Consider the following 14,760-nt stretch of genomic DNA (forward strand, 5'->3'; position numbering starts at 1 on the left):
TCACTGATGGTGATGATTCTAGAAACAAAGTTACTACTCAAAATCATACAAACACCTGCTCACTGGACATTAAATGGCATCTAGCATGGGAATAGTCACACTTACCCACAGCCTTGCTAGCTGTGAGGGATAGCAACAGTCACTGGCCTCTGCACAGCACCAGATCTCCAGCATCCCAAGCACATTTCCAACCCCACAGGAGGGGCACTCCTAGGAGCCACTGGTTTCAGGACCTCAGGCTGCTCTCTCTGAAGGCAGGAGATAAGCAAAGACAGATGCAACTCATTTATGCAGATGGTGAGATCTGGGACAGAAAGGCTGAGATCCCCAGATGGTGTTTGTTAACCCAAACCTGCTCATGCAGGATCAAAGCAGTCAGACAAGAGGAAGAGAGCAGGGCCATTTATCCCATCCCACACAGATGGATAAATTGCTCCCTCTGATAAAACTTCTCTCTCTTTCCTAGATTAAACACCTCAGTCTCAAACAGATAAGCATTCAGGAAACACCACAGCAGGTCTTCCTCATTTATTCCCCATGTCTGCAGTAAAAAAGCAGGTTTCCTTTGGGACATTTTAGAAAGAAAAATAAATACAAAGCAGTTCTGCTTTCCCTTAAATATTGGGCTATTTCCTGACAGCAGACAGACAGACTCTGCTGCCCCTTCTACACGCGACGTAATTTGCAGAAATACATGGGCCCAAAGTTGGCTGTGAGGTGAGGCAGGACAAGCTCCCCGAGCCGGCACTCCGAGAAGAAGGAAAAGGTGTCCTGGAAGAGCGTCCTGAAGTGGCTCAAGTCCTCTGGGTGGAGGGTGATGTTGAACTGGGCTCGTGCCACGTCCAGAGCCCTCTCCACCACGCACTCGTTCTGCAGCGGGGACAGCGAGCACGTGGAGTACACCACAGCTCCTCCCGGCCTGGCCGCCAGGATGCCAGCCCTGCAGCACGGGGAGCACACACAGGGTCACCAGGAGGGACACCGAGGGACATCCCCACCCACCAAAACTGGGAACTCATAGGAAGTGACAGACAACCCCAGTGAACTCCACAGGCTCGGCAGTCTGTGTCACTGCAACACGAGGAGTGTAAGAGTCAAGCAGTACTCATACTGATAAAGGATTTAACGTGGGAGATGCTGCTGCAGAGCAGCTGGAAGGTGTAATCCTGCAGTCACATCCAAAGGAATGGGATATAAGTACAGGGGAAGAGATTCTTGCAGTTCTGCCATGGGACTCTCTAATCTGCTTCCTTATTGCCACAGCACACAGTGACAAGTTGTGGCCCTTCCCAGCACCACATGTCCTCCCGTGTCCTGGGATAGGTGGGCACTCAGGAATCCTCCAAGGCTGACTGCCAGGACCCAGGAGATCACCACCCAAAACACCTGTGCCCATCCTGCTCCTTAGACCTTCTCCCTGTATCCTACAGCTTCTGCTGGGGACAGAAGGACAAAGGGGGTCAGACCTTGGTGATCTGACCAAGAACATCTGCACTTTCTTACACTTACTGTGATTTCACAAGTTCCAACTACTGCCAGAAAACTACACATGGTTTCCACGTTTCCCAGCTGGGGACAGAGTAAGGAGAGGTTTCAGGGAACACAACACAACCGAGCTCACTCACATCAGCAGCTGCAGCTGCAGCATGGGCAGCATCTGACGCTCTTTGGTTCGCCTCCTGTGAAAGATGTTGTTGTCCTCCTCCACGGCAGAGTGTCTGTCTGTCGTGCAGGGCACATCCACCAGCACCTGCAGCAGCAGAGGTCCCACCTCAGCCCCCTGCACAGGTCAAGCTCAGCGAGTGCCCTCCTGCAGCCAGCCCCACGCCCACCTCCTCCACCCCTGCCAGCAGCCCTCAGTGCCCAAACACAGGTGTGCACCACACTGAACTGCAATCATCTGGCTGCTTTGGCATTTTGGGAATGTGTGAAAATGGTGGAAACAATCCTGCACTAACTCATGTCCTCATTTAATGTCCCTGCTCTGTGCATGTCCCTGGCAATGCTCCTGCAGCACACACAGGCATTGCTGCTGCAGCCTCCCACAGTACCCAACCCAGCCCCTGAACACCAAACCCATCCCTTGTGGCTAGACATGGCCGAGAAGCCAGAATTATCTAATCATCACATTTAACTCCTTCCAGGTGATGGACAAGAACAGGATTTCTAAGGGGTATTACACAGGCAAGTAAAGGTACAACTCTAGATGCACATATGCACCAGATTCTGCAGGAAGGGATAGCAGGAGGAAATATTACTCCTTATGTGGCTTGGTCTTCCTCCTCTTCATTTATGATTACAGAAAACTACACAGTTATATGGAAGGATAACCTGCTGTCTTCCTCAAAGAGAAGGAGGGAGGGAAGTGAACTTGATGGGTTTATTTTCACTAGTTCCCAACACATACCTTATGGAAAGTGCCTCCTTTCACCTGGTCCCAGTCCCTTCCGTCATAGGATGTGACACTCACAGTGTCCCTGACTTCTCTGGGGACATAACTATGGAGAATCTGGTGCAGCCTCTTTGTCCGGGAAATGGAGACATCGTTGGCTGCCAGATGCCCTGACAGGACAGAACAGGCACACTGGAATGTCACTTCTGCAGATACACACCTGATTCCAGCTTACACACACAATCATTAATGGGCAGGCATGAATGGGTGCAGTACACTGCTCCAGCCCTGCTTTACACACAGGAACAAGGGAACACCCATCCCCACTCACCACAAAACCCAGTCTGCAGCAGAGCCAGAGTCTTCCCACCCGGAGCGGCACAGAGGTCGAGGACAAAGTCATCTGGCTGCACATGGAGTGCCAGCACAGGCAGGAGAGATGCTGCATCCATGAGGTAATAGTCGAGGAGCCCCAGCCCATCCGGCCTGGAAATCATCAGTTTGCACAACAAAAGCAAATGTTGGAGAGGAAAAGAAAGTAAAAGAGCAGTTGGAAGTGAGGATGGTGACACATGGAAGCAGCCCCTGAGGCTGGCAGAGACCAGGGCGGTCAGTCAGGGACGTCTCACCGTGCAGGGCGAAAGCGCGTGATGTCACCCCTGGGGAAGGTGTAACACTTGATTTTGGAGCTGATGGAGGTGCAAAGTGGTGGGGACATCTCTGCCTGTGCCACCATTTCTGCCTGCACCCCAGGCCTGCCCTCACCAGAGCCCTCCTGGCACCCTGTGGCCGCGTCCCCCACAGCCGTGCCCCGCTGCCATTGCTGCACCTTCTGGAGGGCCTCGGAAATGAAATCGGTGGCGTTGAGCAGCTCCAGCTCTTCAGGAACGTGGTCAGCAGCAGCGAAGTTGTTGAGGAGGGCCCCGTACTTCTGCTCACAGAGCAGGCCAGCACGGACCGAGGGCCACAGGGCCCCCAGGTGCAGGCTGTAGCTCGTGTCGAAGTGGTGCAGCGCCAGCCGTGTGGATGGGATGCGCGGGGCCGTGGCAGCCTGGTGGGGAAAAACAACAGAAGTGTTAAAAGACAAAATACCTCGACACCCAGCACCCCCACACAGCCTTCATGTTCTGGGAGAATCCAGCACTGGGTTCTGTGCTGCCAGAAGTCCATGAAGCCTTTCTGGAGTGCGAGTGTGACAGGACCGGAGGGAATGGCATGAAGCTGTGACAGGGGGGCTTCTGCTGTATAACAGGAAAAGGCTTTTCACCCACGGGGTGGGTGGGCACTGAAGGAGGCTCCCCAGGGAAGGGGTCCCACACCAAGCCTGTCTGAGCTCAAGAAGCATTTGGACAATGCTCTCAGGCACAGGGCGGGACTGTTGGGAGTGTCCTTGCAGAGCCAGGAGCTGCATCCTGATGCATCCCTTCCAAATGGGCACATTCAGTGATTCCAGGACTCTGCGAATGGCCGAAATGTGGCTGAGGGCCCGGGGTGGGCACGGCTGCACACAGGGCGGCGGCAGGAGGGTGCAGGGTGAAATGGGGGCATGAGAAGGGGATTTGCACCGAGGTGCAATGGGGTTAGCGGGGACAAGAGCGGGGTGCAAGCAGCGCCGTGCGGTGCCGCGCTCCGGTGCCGCTCCGATCCAGCTCACCCATTTCTCCTTGTGCCGGTGCCGGCGCGGCGCCGCTCCCGGTGCCGCTCCTGTCCCCGGTGCCCGGCGCAGCAGCGCGGCCGCCGCCCGCCCCCGCCCGCCCAGCGCCGCCATCGCCGCTCGCCTTCCGGGGCGGGACCGGGGAGCGCTCGGCGAGGGCTGCGGGCGGCCGGGCTCGGGAAACGGGGCCGTACTCAATGGTCTCTAAGGTCCCTTCCGACCTAAACGCCCGGTCATCACTGAGCTGGGTTTGAGAAGGATCCGGCAACAAACGCGCTTTGCACAGGCACAGCTGGACCCTGCCCTGTGCCACAGGGGAAAAAAATAACCAAAATCTACTGGAACTTATATGGTACCCTTAACCCAATAAAAGTCTGAGATCCGACAGCAAAAGGATCATGAACCACTCTATGGATGAAGAACAGCCAAATTTATAAAGTGGTGGCTTTCATTCCACTTTGAAGAATAGCCATGAGATACCCTAGTTTTCCTCCTACCAATCATTCTCTCTAGAGAAAGGAGCAGGCAGAGCATGGACAGGGCAGTACCAGGGTGAGCAGAACGTTGAGCTGGTAACTCACACAGAAATGCCTAAGCTCCCCCCAGGTGACCCTGACCGGGGGCTTGAGTAGCTGAACCACCCCCATGCCCCTCCACAGGCACGTGGCTGGTTTCGTGGGCAAGAAGGCAGAGCTGGCTGCTGCCAGGAGGCTCTGCCAGCCGCTGGCAGAAGCATGAGACAGCGAGGGACAGCTGACAGCTTTCCCCTGAGGGTAGGGACAAACTTCTCTCTCCTAGAAAAGGGTCACTCCCTCTAGTCTAACTTAGAACATACTGTGTGAACAACACTGGTCTTGAGGGGCTTACGAATAATCTTTGTGGCTCCAACAGACAAATTCTTCCCCATGGGATTGGGCTGCAGCAGCTGTCCATCACGGCAGCACAAAAATGACATTCCCACAAGTGAGGAAAACTCTCCCATCCTTAACTGGCACCCACTGATATCATCTTAACCCAGTGCAAGTCAGAAGCACGAGAACTAGGAAATAAACACAGGGCACTTCCACAGGAACTCTCAATGTTTAATACAGAAAATTACAGAACATCAACACGTTGTTTGTTTTTGCACAGCTGCACATCTTCCATGAGCACGGAGGCAGTGACAGGCTGCCAGGAAGCCGTTTCATTCATGCTCAGCACGGAGGATGGACTGCAGGAAGCAGAACTGTGATCCAGGAACCACTGGCACCGGCTGTGGAAGCAGATGGACAACCATGCCCCCCTTCACTTCAGCTTACTGAAAAGCTTGTGAGCAACCTGGAAAGAAAGAGGGTCCTCAGTAATTCATGGCTTAGGGATGGAAATCAGCAAGGAGTTCTGTCTTGGTTTTCTGAGCCAACAATGCACACAGCTCCACAGTCCTGGCTTTTGCTCTGCAAAAAGTCATTCAAGAATGTTATTGAGATGCCTTACAAGGCTTCAGTTCAAGTTCAAAAGGTTTACCTTTAAAATGGCAAGTATAAGACAGAAATAGCTAAGTGCCATTTGCAGGGTACAAACACTGGGTTTGAGTTATTTAATTCTTTAGTAACGTACGGAATCCCATCTAGATCTGTTGTAACAAGGAGGAACCAAACATTAAACAAGAAAGCGGGACAGAAGGCAGCTCTGCTCAGGGTCGCTGCACTTACACAGTGGTCCCTGGCGTGCAGGAAGTCGAAGAGCTCCTCAGTGCACTGCTCCTCCGTCTGGGAGCGGGAGGACACCCGCTCGTTACACTGCTCCAGTCGCTCCCGCGCCTTCACGCATTTCTCGATCTGCTCGCACTGCTCCCGCAGCGTGGTCAGGGGGTCCTGCGGACACGGTGCTGCGGTGAGCACAGGCACAGCACCGCACGCCGCTTCCCCCGAGCCCCTTCAAGAGAGAGCCCTGCACGCACACAGCAGCCCGGCCTCCCCAGAGAGCTCCGGCCCGCGGGCCCAGCGCGGCCCCGCCCGAGCCCCCCGAGCCTGTTCGGCGGCGCTGACGGCCCCGGGCAGCCGCCCCTGGCAGCTGCGAGTCCCCGCCGCGGCTCCCGGTCTTACCACGAGCTCTTCCTCTTCCTCCTGCGGAAAGACAAGAGAGCACAGCGTTAGTGCCCGCCCTCCCTGCCGGCCGGCCGGGGAAGCGGTGCGGGCCCCGCGGCGCCCCGCGCTCACCTCCGCACAGGGATCGCCGCGCTGCCCCATCGCGCTCCCGCCGCACAGAAGGACTCGCCAGGGTCACCCGCCGGAAGCGCCGCTGTCCGCGACTGAAGCGGAAGCGCTCCCTCCGCAGGGCGGGTCTTCGGCCCCTGGCGCTGCCCTTCCAAACATGGCAGCCGGCAGCGGCCGCGCCCCTGGCCGCGCCAAGGCGGGCATTGCTGCGGTCCCGTCTTCCCTCTCCCTTCTTCCTGTGTGTCTCGGCCTCGGAGGCAGCTCGGCGGGGCCGCTACCGCCGGTCTGTCCGCTGCGCTGCTCGGCACGACCTCCCCAACATGGCCGCCCGCGCTAGCCGTTTCCCAAGATGGCGGCGCGGTGCGGGCGGTCCGTGCCCGAGGCGGTGATGGCGGCCGAGCGGCCGCGCAGCCTGTTCGCCCTGAGCGCGGCCGCCGTGAGCCGCAGCATGGCCGCCCTGGAGCGGGACGTCTGGGGTAAGGCGCGGGCGGTGCGGGGCGGCGGGGCGCGGGGCCCGGGCCTGCCCGCACCCTGCCGCCCTCTCCCTCTGGCTCTCCGCAGCGCTGCCCGGGCACCTCCTGCGGGGGCTCCTGCCGCTCCTCACCATCTTCCATCTCGAGAGGGCCGAGGACGCCGCGCGGAGAGCAGGTGACACCGGCGGGGACGGCGACGAACTCGTGGGGTCACCCCCGGGCGGGAGGGACGGGCCCCTCAAACTGATGGGGTGAGAGAATGGAGGGATGGCCCCGGACCCGGCGGGAGGAGCCCGCAGCGCAGGGACCCTCGGCTGGAGAGAGAAGCCCCGAGCCAGAGCGGTCCCAGGGACACCGCCTGTATCCCACACCCGGACGGGCTCGGGCTGTATCCCGTCGAGCTCCGGAGCAGGACACTGGGAGAGGGGTGAAAGCGCCCGGTTGATGATTCTTCCCCCCAGGCCTCTCGACACAGCCCATCTGGCGCAAGCTGTGGGACGATGTGATGAAAACCAGGCCGCCCAACTCGGAGGTGAGGAAAGGCTCTGGTGGGAGAGGGGCCTGACACAGCTCTGTTTCTGCTGTTTTCCATGAGGTTTTCTTTCTGGCTGCCTCCAAGCAATTCCTGGCACCTGTTTATAAGCGTTCATAGAGCTCCAGACCAAGGCATGACCCTGGTAATACAAACATATTGGGAAATGGGATTTATAAAGGAAGCGTAGTGCACAGCCACACCCTTCATCTCCCAACACTGTTTGCCAAAAGAGCAAATCTTTGTCTTCAGAGATTCTCACAGAAACAGATGATAAAACCAGTATATTCTATCACGTTTACACCTACACTGGCAAAAAAAAATGCTGATGTCTTAGAAAGCATGAGAAAAATAGAAAAGACATTGAGTTTGGAGAATGGTTTTATGAAGAAAAATTGAAGCAGCTTCATTGCTTCATCATCGTAGAAGAATCATTAACAAACAACTTAATGACAGCCGTAAATAGATGCTGGAAGAAAATTGCTGGTGATGTGGTTTTTAATAGGCAAAAACAATGGCCCAGCTCCAAACCACAGGGTGTTTAAATTAGGCCAGGAGGATGAAGAGAGCAATAGGATTCATGCAGGTTTTCAATGAGTGCACTGAGGAAGGATGCTGAGAACTAGAGAGGTGGTCTCAGTGGAGTGAGCAGGAGGGGTTTTTTGGACACCAGGTTAACAGACAGCGATAATTTAATTTAAAAAGAACAAGAAAAATGGCTGCTGACTTTTTATTCCTACACTCTGTTGTTCAATTGCAGAGCATAACATGCTGGAGGAAGAAGTTCCTTGAAACATTCTTCTCCAACGTCCTCCATGGCGTCTTGGACGTTTCCTCTGACTGGCGCCTCCACGACCGTCACTTCTCGCCGCTGCTGCACAGCTCCCTGCACGTTTCCCAGCTCACCCTCTGTAACATGCTCCAGGGGGCCGTGGAACTCACTGCTGAGCACAACCACAAGGTGCTGGAAAACCTGGCTGCCTCCCTGCGGGTCCTGAAATTCCAGCACCTCCTCTCCTGCGACCAGCCCATCAGGCGCTCGCTGGTTTTGCTCCTCCACCGGCTCATCCACCATGGCTCTGTCAGCCAGGTGTCCATGTGCTCCTGGCCTGTTCCTGACACGGTTCTTCTCATCCTCATCCTGACCATGAGTGCTGGCTTTTGGCGCTCAGGAAATGCCCTCGCCTGTCACGGCAGCCCATGTGGCCTTTGCAGAGAGGAGGACAAAGCCCAAAGCCAGCAGTCAGCACAGGAGGGAGCAGAGAGGGGCTGTAATGCTGAGCGGGATGGGAGTGGTGTTGAGAACCACAAGAGATCCCCAAAAGAGGCTGATGCTTGCGTGACCTCTGTCCTCTCTGGCCCCAGAAGTCCTCCCGTGCAAAACCCAGTGTGTGAAGAGACAAGCAGTGAGGTGCCCTGTGGCCACAGCAGCATTCAGGGGGGTTCTTCCCCTTGTTCCAGCTCAGAGCAGCTGTCCTGTCACACCATTCCTCGAAAGACACGCAGATGGCAGAAACCTGCAGTGGGGAGGAAACGTCGCTGCCTCAGACGGAGCAGGGGACACTATGCTGACCCAGAAGATCTCTATGATTTTGTTTTTACTGTTGCTAGAGAGGATAACTCAGGGTTACTGGAAAAAAACAGGACCACAGAAGGAGAGAACACTGAGAACTGGACTAGTTCCTCCCCAGGATCTCCATGCACCGGCCATGCTGGCTGTAAGAAAAGAGGAGGACCTGCTGGAACCCTTTCTCTGAAAGCTGCTCACCGCTTCCGAAGTGTCTCCACGCTGGAGTTGTTCTCCATTCCTTTGACTGGGGAGACATGTCGGACTCTGAGTAACCTGCTGAGTTCCTGGGTGTCTTTAGAAAACCTGATTCTGTCCTACAATGGTCAGTGATGTGAATAGTACACTTCCTTCTAGCCCTGCTCTAATGGTCTGGCTTACTGCTCGGGTTTACCCTGCGTTAGTTTTCACAGGAAGGCGCATTGTAGGACAATCAGTGCCCCATCTTGAGAAAGGTGTTGGGTGAGATGTTTAATGAGTGTGAGGACTTGAGAGAATGGGATCCCCTTGTCCCAGAGCAGCCCCTGGCTTTGTGCCTAAACACCCTTCAGAGAGGGCAAAGGGAAGAGCCAGATCTGCATCTCCCATGCACAGAGCGTAGCTTAAGGATGCATGGATAAAGTGGTCTGTGAGTTTAGCCTTTGACTCGGGCTGCTGTTGCTGCAGCTCCTACACACACAGCTGACACTCTTCTGTACAAATGCTGTTCCAGGCCTGAATGCCAACATCTCCTGCATCCTGTCCGGGCTCCGGGCCCTGTCCCAGCACCCCGAGTGCCGCTTCCGCGTGCTCCGTGTGAGCGACATGTTCTCGCACATGCCCTGCATGGAGCTCGTCTGCTGCACCCTGAGCGCCCTGCCCCAGCTCCACACGCTCTCCGTCAGCTTCGACCTCAAAAACCAGCTGGAGGGCAGCAGGCCAGAGGCGAGTCCAAGCTGCAGCGAGGCAGAAATCCCAGGTAGGAATCATTCTGAGTGATGGCCAGGACTTGGCAGCAGGTAGAGCTGTAAAGGCTTGCTACAGGCTTCACTCAACACTCTTCTGGTGGTTTGTTGTTAGGCAATTACAGCCTTACCTTTCTGATTTAGCTGCTGCTGCAGTTTGTCCCTTCCAGTCTAAGGTGTTCTGTGGAGCCGGAATCTTGGAGAAAATATTTTATTGCTGTATCCCAGCATGCTGCAACATCAGCTTTGTGCAGGGCCAGTCACAACCTGGTACCTGTGACTGTCCATGGGGATCCTATCCCACCAGATCTCTAAATTGACTGGGAACTTCCACTTTGTCTATCCCATTCACTGTGAGGCCGTAAGCCTTAGACACACCCTTAAGCAGAGGGAAAGCATCCTTTGATCATCACAGTACCACAGGAGATGGCAAAGCACTGCCCAAGCCTTTGCATTACAGCCTGGGAGCTACAGCAGTGGGTGCTCAGCTCACAGGTGTCCCATCACCCTCATTAGCCCTTGAATTGCCAGAAAAGCAGTGAGCAAAGCCTGAGCAAGTTTGGTCAGGAAACACCTGTGCTCTGGCAAGGCACTGACAGGCTTGTGCCTTAAAGGGTGACCTTCTCAAGCATTGGTGAGCACAGTAGAAATTGGTGGCCCTGTGGTCTGGCAGGAATCCTGGAGTGAGCTGTAAGTGATCGACATGCCCCAGGTCCGAGTTGCCAGAGCTCCTCAGGTCAGGGCTTGTTGCATAGGCAGTTTTTACCAATCTAAAGGATGGTGGTGTTGGACATCCAGGCTTCCTGCTTGCTGTAGCTATGCTGAAGACAAGCACTCCAGAGCAAACTCTTTCATTGTTTTTCTTCCCTTAGAAAGCTGCCTGGAGGTGCTGGAGATCCGATTCCCCAGGGAACCTCTGCACACTGCGCTCCTGCTGCCGGTGCTCAAGGCGTCCAAGTCCCTCCAGCAGCTGTCCCTTGACAGTGCCACCCTGCCCTGCCCCCAGGAGCTCGGGCTCCTTTTGGAGGTGCTCAGAGGTACTCTAACCCATAGGCAGCATCATGGGGCACACACACTGTAGCTTCCATGCTGTGGTCTTCCATCCTCTAGCATGAAGCAGCTTAGGTGGGTCCATCTCTTCAGTATGGACATCCTTGAAGTCTCCCAAGGAAAGGAAATGGGTGTCAGCCATCCCATATGCTGTGTTATGTGGGTGATCGTGCACAGCACAATGGTTCCTTTTTAATTATCCACAATCCAGCACAAATTACCCACAGTCTAAGTCAGTTTCTGGGTGTTAGCTGGTAGCTGGGTTAGGGTATTTTTATCCCAAGAATGTGCAGTGCTTTACCTGAGAACTTGTTTTGCTTTTAGAGTGTACTCCAAATTTGAAGAAACTGAGCTTTCATGATGTGAACCTGGCTGAGCACCAGAAAGAAGTTCTGCTTCTGCTTCAGGATCCTGGCCTACAAGGTACAGCCAGCTCCTGGGTGCTTGGAAAGGTGCTGCAGGTGGCTGCTTTTGGGTGGCTGGCATTTAAGAGGGGAATCTTTGGATGTGTAAGGTGTAGCCAGATGTTACAGACATTTGGAGCAGATCTGCAGGTGTTGTCAGCGTGGGAACATGCTTGTCTTTGTGCCAGTGGAGCAGAGGAGGTGCTGGCAACTCCTGCAGGGAAGTGTCTGCAGTCTCAGCTATAAAACAATTTTTAACCTGCAGAGCACATCAGCCTTTAACTGGGTGAGCTGGCAGAGCCACTTGCCTGGGTGTGATCTGGCTCTCCTCCTGACACAGCAGTGTGCTGTTATATGCAATCCACTGCTGGGGGAGCTTTGATCTTGCATGTGGATTAGGGGCTGGAGCTGTCTGCAGAATGCAGTTATGGAATATTGAAACACAGGGAGTACTCATATGTACTGTAAATCCATTTCTTCGCAGAAATCACCTTTTCCTTCTGCCGGCTGTTTGAAAGCTCTACTGATGAGTTTTTGTCAGAAATAATCAATACAGTGAAAAGAAATTCATCACTCAAGAGCCTCAAACTGCCTGGAAACCGCCTTGGTGTGTATGCTGTGTGTGGCTCTGGGGCCCTAGAGCAGTGCTGAACTTACCCTGTGCAGGAACACTGGGTTTAGTTCACAAAATAAGGAGCACTGGATCCACTTTTAAAGGCAGAATTTCAGTTGCATTCAGCAGTCTACCAAGGTACTGTGCAGGAATTATGGCTGCTTTTCTCTGCAGCAAATGCAAGTACCAGCAGATGTCCAGATTTGACTGAACACTGATCTGCTTCAGATTTTAACAGGAGCAGATCCAGCATCAGATGCACTGCCTCTGATTCAGAGGCACAGATTTTGCCCAAGTTTGGGCAGTTTGTGTTTCAACAGCTGTTGGCAGCCACTGGAGGGATGAGAACAAATAAAGGAGGATTTGAGTCAAAGAATTGGAACTGAATTTACAGAAGTGATAGGCTTTTTGAATCACAAGCCGAGTAGAAATGTTTGAGAAATTAATTGCAGATAGATCCAGAATATTGTTTTCTGTTATTTTTAACAAAGTAAAACAGGAAAGCTTGCAATAACCTGAGTATACATAATTTCTAAAACAAAGCTGCATCTGGACTTCTCAAACAGAACCATGATTTTTCTAGGGACACAAACTACCCTATAAGCAAATGTTTTCATTGCCTCAAACGTTGTGCTCAGGAGGATGAATTCACTTGATGTCACTGAGGGGAACACACTGAGGGTCCAGAGGTGGGCTCTTTGTCTTGCACACAGACTGCTTTTCTGCACTGTTATCCCAGATCTATGACAATTTAAATTTTAAGACCATTTACAATTTGCATCTAATAGTGCATTTCTCCCTTTCAGGGAATCACAGACTGGTTGCCCTTGCAGACATTTTCTCTGAAGATTCCTCCTCTTCTCTCTGCCAGCTGGATGTCAGGTATTCTGCTGCTCTAAACATGGAATTCCTTGTTTTGGAAGGGACAGAGCTGAACTGGGCTCTGACAGCAGGAGAACCTGAGCATGGCTTTGTTCCTTGAGAGAATGTGTGCCCAGGAAAAGCTCAGAGAATGCTGCAGTGGGCGCATACACCCTCAGGGACCTCCAGGACCTCTGACACATTTCACCTTTCACCTTTAAGAGTCAAGTTCCATCTTTAAAGCAGCTTTGGTTTGCTGCTTCCTTGGGAGCCTCCTCAGCTGTAGGTTGGGACTAACATCCCTTCTTTTATTCTTGAACAGCTCTGTTCCCACTGCCCCTTCATAGCAAGGGAATGCTGTCACTGTTCCTGGCACATCCTGAGAATGCCTCTGCATTCCTTCCCTCAGCATTGGTCTTCAGTCAAATTGTTGCTCTCTTCTTGACCCTGAATGGCCTTACAGATAGGCAGCAACCTTCATGAAGCACATGGGGGTGGCATTTCTGCAATACTAACAACTGCTTTGCTTGATTCTGCCCCCCCTTCTTTACATCCTCATGGCTCAGGTTGCTCAGAGTACATAGGGCTTGACAATTTATTCAGCCACGGCCACACTCCCTCAGCAGGCTTGAAGCCTGATTGTTACTGTACCTCTGACAAGATTTAAATCCCACATGCAACTTGATACTTATTAACAGATCTTAACATGGGAATTGACCTTTTAATCTCCTAGAAATAACAGGACCTGGCACATGCCCTTCAGGTTTTCTCAGCAGGAAGACACAAATGATCACTTACTGCGGAGTCTTGCACTGGGACCTGTAGGTTGGGCCAGGTCCCTTGGTCCAGAGAGTTGACAGCTGCAACATTTTAAGGCCACAGCTAGGTCTACTTAAGTCAGTAGTAAGAGGTCTGGATAACGAGTTTGACTTAGTAGTTGTTTCGACTTTGATTTAAAAAGGTTTCCAGCCCTTCACACTCAGTTTTGGTTTTCATGAGAAACACTTAGATTTTGTACTGCTGAAAAAAGGGGCAGCTGGCCTTGAAACCTCCTCAGGTACCTGCACTGGCAGTTACTAGAAGGAACAGTAATTTAAATTGCTTGAATTATAACCCAAACTCTTACTGTTTATTTTTTTCTTTTTCTTCTTTCCCTGGAAAGCTCAAACTGCATCAAACCTGATGGGCTCCTGGAGTTCACCAAGAAGCTGGAAGGCCACATCCAGCAGAGAGGGGGACAGCTTCCATTCACACAGCTCCGCCTCTTCCAGAACTGGCTGGACCAGGATGCAGAGACAGCGCAGGAGGCGCTGCGGCGTCTCAGAGCCGTGTGCAGTGTCGTCAACGACGCATGGGACTCCTCCCAGGCCTTTGCTGACTACATCAGCGTCATGTGAGGGACACAGGAGCAGAGGAAACCCATCACCACCTCATTTCACAGCACAGCTGGGGGCTCTTGCCCCGTTCAAGCAGTACAGAGTTGTTCCTTTCACTCTGCTGTTCATTTGAAGGGGTGTGATACTGCCATGACACACCAGAGCACGTGGGCCAACTGCTGTATTTCCAGGTGATCTAACTCTGCCATCTTTTTGAGTATTATAAACGGGACATACATCAAATGAGCTTCTGAACAAACAGTTGTTTACATCACTGGGTGTTGTGACAAATTTCATGTTGTTTCAGCTAATGTCTCACCAATAACCATGTCCAGCATGGGAGACTCAAAAGCCATCGGGTTGTGGACCTTGGCAACCAGGTCTAGGTGCTCTTGTTTTTGAGAAGCATTGGACAGTATCACCTGACACCCTTCCGACTTCTTCATTCTGTGGTCTGTGAAGTAGGAACTCCTCCCTCCACTAAAGGGAGGAGAAAACAAGCTAACAAATCCCCCAGGCTTGACCTTTTTCCACTTGGAAATTTGTACTTTACACCAAAAAAATTCTTTATGTACCAAATAGCTTGCTGTTTATTTGCACTCACACTGCCCTTTTCCAGTGTCTGCAGTCATTTTACAGAGGTTTTGAATAGCTTGTTATTTTGTAACATTTTTGTAATAAAATTTTAATTAAGACCCA

The 14,760-nt window shown here is 53.0% G+C and overlaps 3 protein-coding genes across 3 annotated transcripts; 1 reads left to right on the forward strand and 2 right to left on the reverse strand.

Annotated features, from left to right (window-relative positions):
- Window positions 1-513: 513 nt before the first annotated feature.
- Window positions 514-4,160, reverse strand: NSUN4 (NOP2/Sun RNA methyltransferase 4). The gene is made up of 6 exons (XM_030953552.1): window positions 4,047-4,160; window positions 3,022-3,443; window positions 2,724-2,878; window positions 2,408-2,562; window positions 1,626-1,750; window positions 514-940 (listed from the first exon to the last, which is right to left on the reverse strand). Exons 1-6 carry the CDS (start codon window positions 4,158-4,160, stop codon window positions 667-669), a joined length of 1,245 nt encoding a protein of 414 aa, XP_030809412.1. The 3' UTR covers window positions 514-666.
- A 947-nt stretch (window positions 4,161-5,107) lies between these two features.
- On the reverse strand, window positions 5,108-6,375 carry LOC115906167 (cytochrome b-c1 complex subunit 6, mitochondrial). The gene is made up of 4 exons (XM_030953159.1): window positions 6,245-6,375; window positions 6,131-6,151; window positions 5,738-5,899; window positions 5,108-5,363 (listed from the first exon to the last, which is right to left on the reverse strand). The coding sequence occupies exons 1-4, from the start codon at window positions 6,272-6,274 to the stop codon at window positions 5,331-5,333; spliced, it is 246 nt and encodes an 81-aa protein (XP_030809019.1). The 5' UTR covers window positions 6,275-6,375; the 3' UTR covers window positions 5,108-5,330.
- Window positions 6,376-6,590: 215 nt separating this feature from the next.
- On the forward strand, window positions 6,591-14,755 carry LRRC41 (leucine rich repeat containing 41). Its single transcript, XM_030953157.1, has 10 exons — window positions 6,591-6,717; window positions 6,803-6,889; window positions 7,176-7,246; window positions 8,007-9,138; window positions 9,526-9,771; window positions 10,630-10,794; window positions 11,132-11,230; window positions 11,696-11,818; window positions 12,631-12,706; window positions 13,848-14,755. Exons 1-10 carry the CDS (start codon window positions 6,591-6,593, stop codon window positions 14,080-14,082), a joined length of 2,361 nt encoding a protein of 786 aa, XP_030809017.1. The 3' UTR covers window positions 14,083-14,755.
- The last annotated feature ends 5 nt before the right edge of the window (window positions 14,756-14,760 follow it).

The sequence above is a fragment of the Camarhynchus parvulus genome, chromosome 8, assembly GCF_901933205.1.
Source record: "Camarhynchus parvulus chromosome 8, STF_HiC, whole genome shotgun sequence".
Taxonomy (NCBI): domain Eukaryota; kingdom Metazoa; phylum Chordata; class Aves; order Passeriformes; family Thraupidae; genus Camarhynchus; species Camarhynchus parvulus.

What these genes read in the sequence shown, in the direction of transcription:
- LRRC41 (XM_030953157.1), top strand. Translation starts at nt 6,591, where the DNA reads ATGGCGGCGCGGTGCGGGCGGTCCGTGCCCGAGGCGGTGATGGCGGCC. An exon ending in TCAGGATCCTGGCCTACAAG is followed by an intron (nt 11,231 to 11,695) that starts GTACAGCCAGCT and finishes ATTTCTTCGCAG; the next exon opens with AAATCACCTTTTCCTTCTGC. An exon ending in ACTGCCTGGAAACCGCCTTG is followed by an intron (nt 11,819 to 12,630) that starts GTGTGTATGCTG and finishes TCTCCCTTTCAG; the next exon opens with GGAATCACAGACTGGTTGCC.
- LOC115906167 (XM_030953159.1), bottom strand. Translation starts at nt 6,274, where the DNA reads ATGGGGCAGCGCGGCGATCCCTGTGCGGAG. An exon ending in AGGAAGAGGAAGAGCTCGTG is followed by an intron (nt 5,900 to 6,130) that starts GTAAGACCGGGA and finishes CCGTGTCCGCAG; the next exon opens with GACCCCCTGACCACGCTGCG. An exon ending in TGCACGCCAGGGACCACTGT is followed by an intron (nt 5,364 to 5,737) that starts GTAAGTGCAGCG and finishes CTTTCTTTCCAG; the next exon opens with GTTGCTCACAAGCTTTTCAG.
- NSUN4 (XM_030953552.1), bottom strand. Translation starts at nt 4,160, where the DNA reads ATGGCGGCGCTGGGCGGGCGGGGGCGGGCGGCGGCCGCGCTGCTGCGC. An exon ending in ACCGGCACAAGGAGAAATGG is followed by an intron (nt 3,444 to 4,046) that starts GTGAGCTGGATC and finishes TTTCCCCACCAG; the next exon opens with GCTGCCACGGCCCCGCGCAT. An exon ending in GCTGCAGACTGGGTTTTGTG is followed by an intron (nt 2,563 to 2,723) that starts GTGAGTGGGGAT and finishes CTGTCCTGTCAG; the next exon opens with GGCATCTGGCAGCCAACGAT.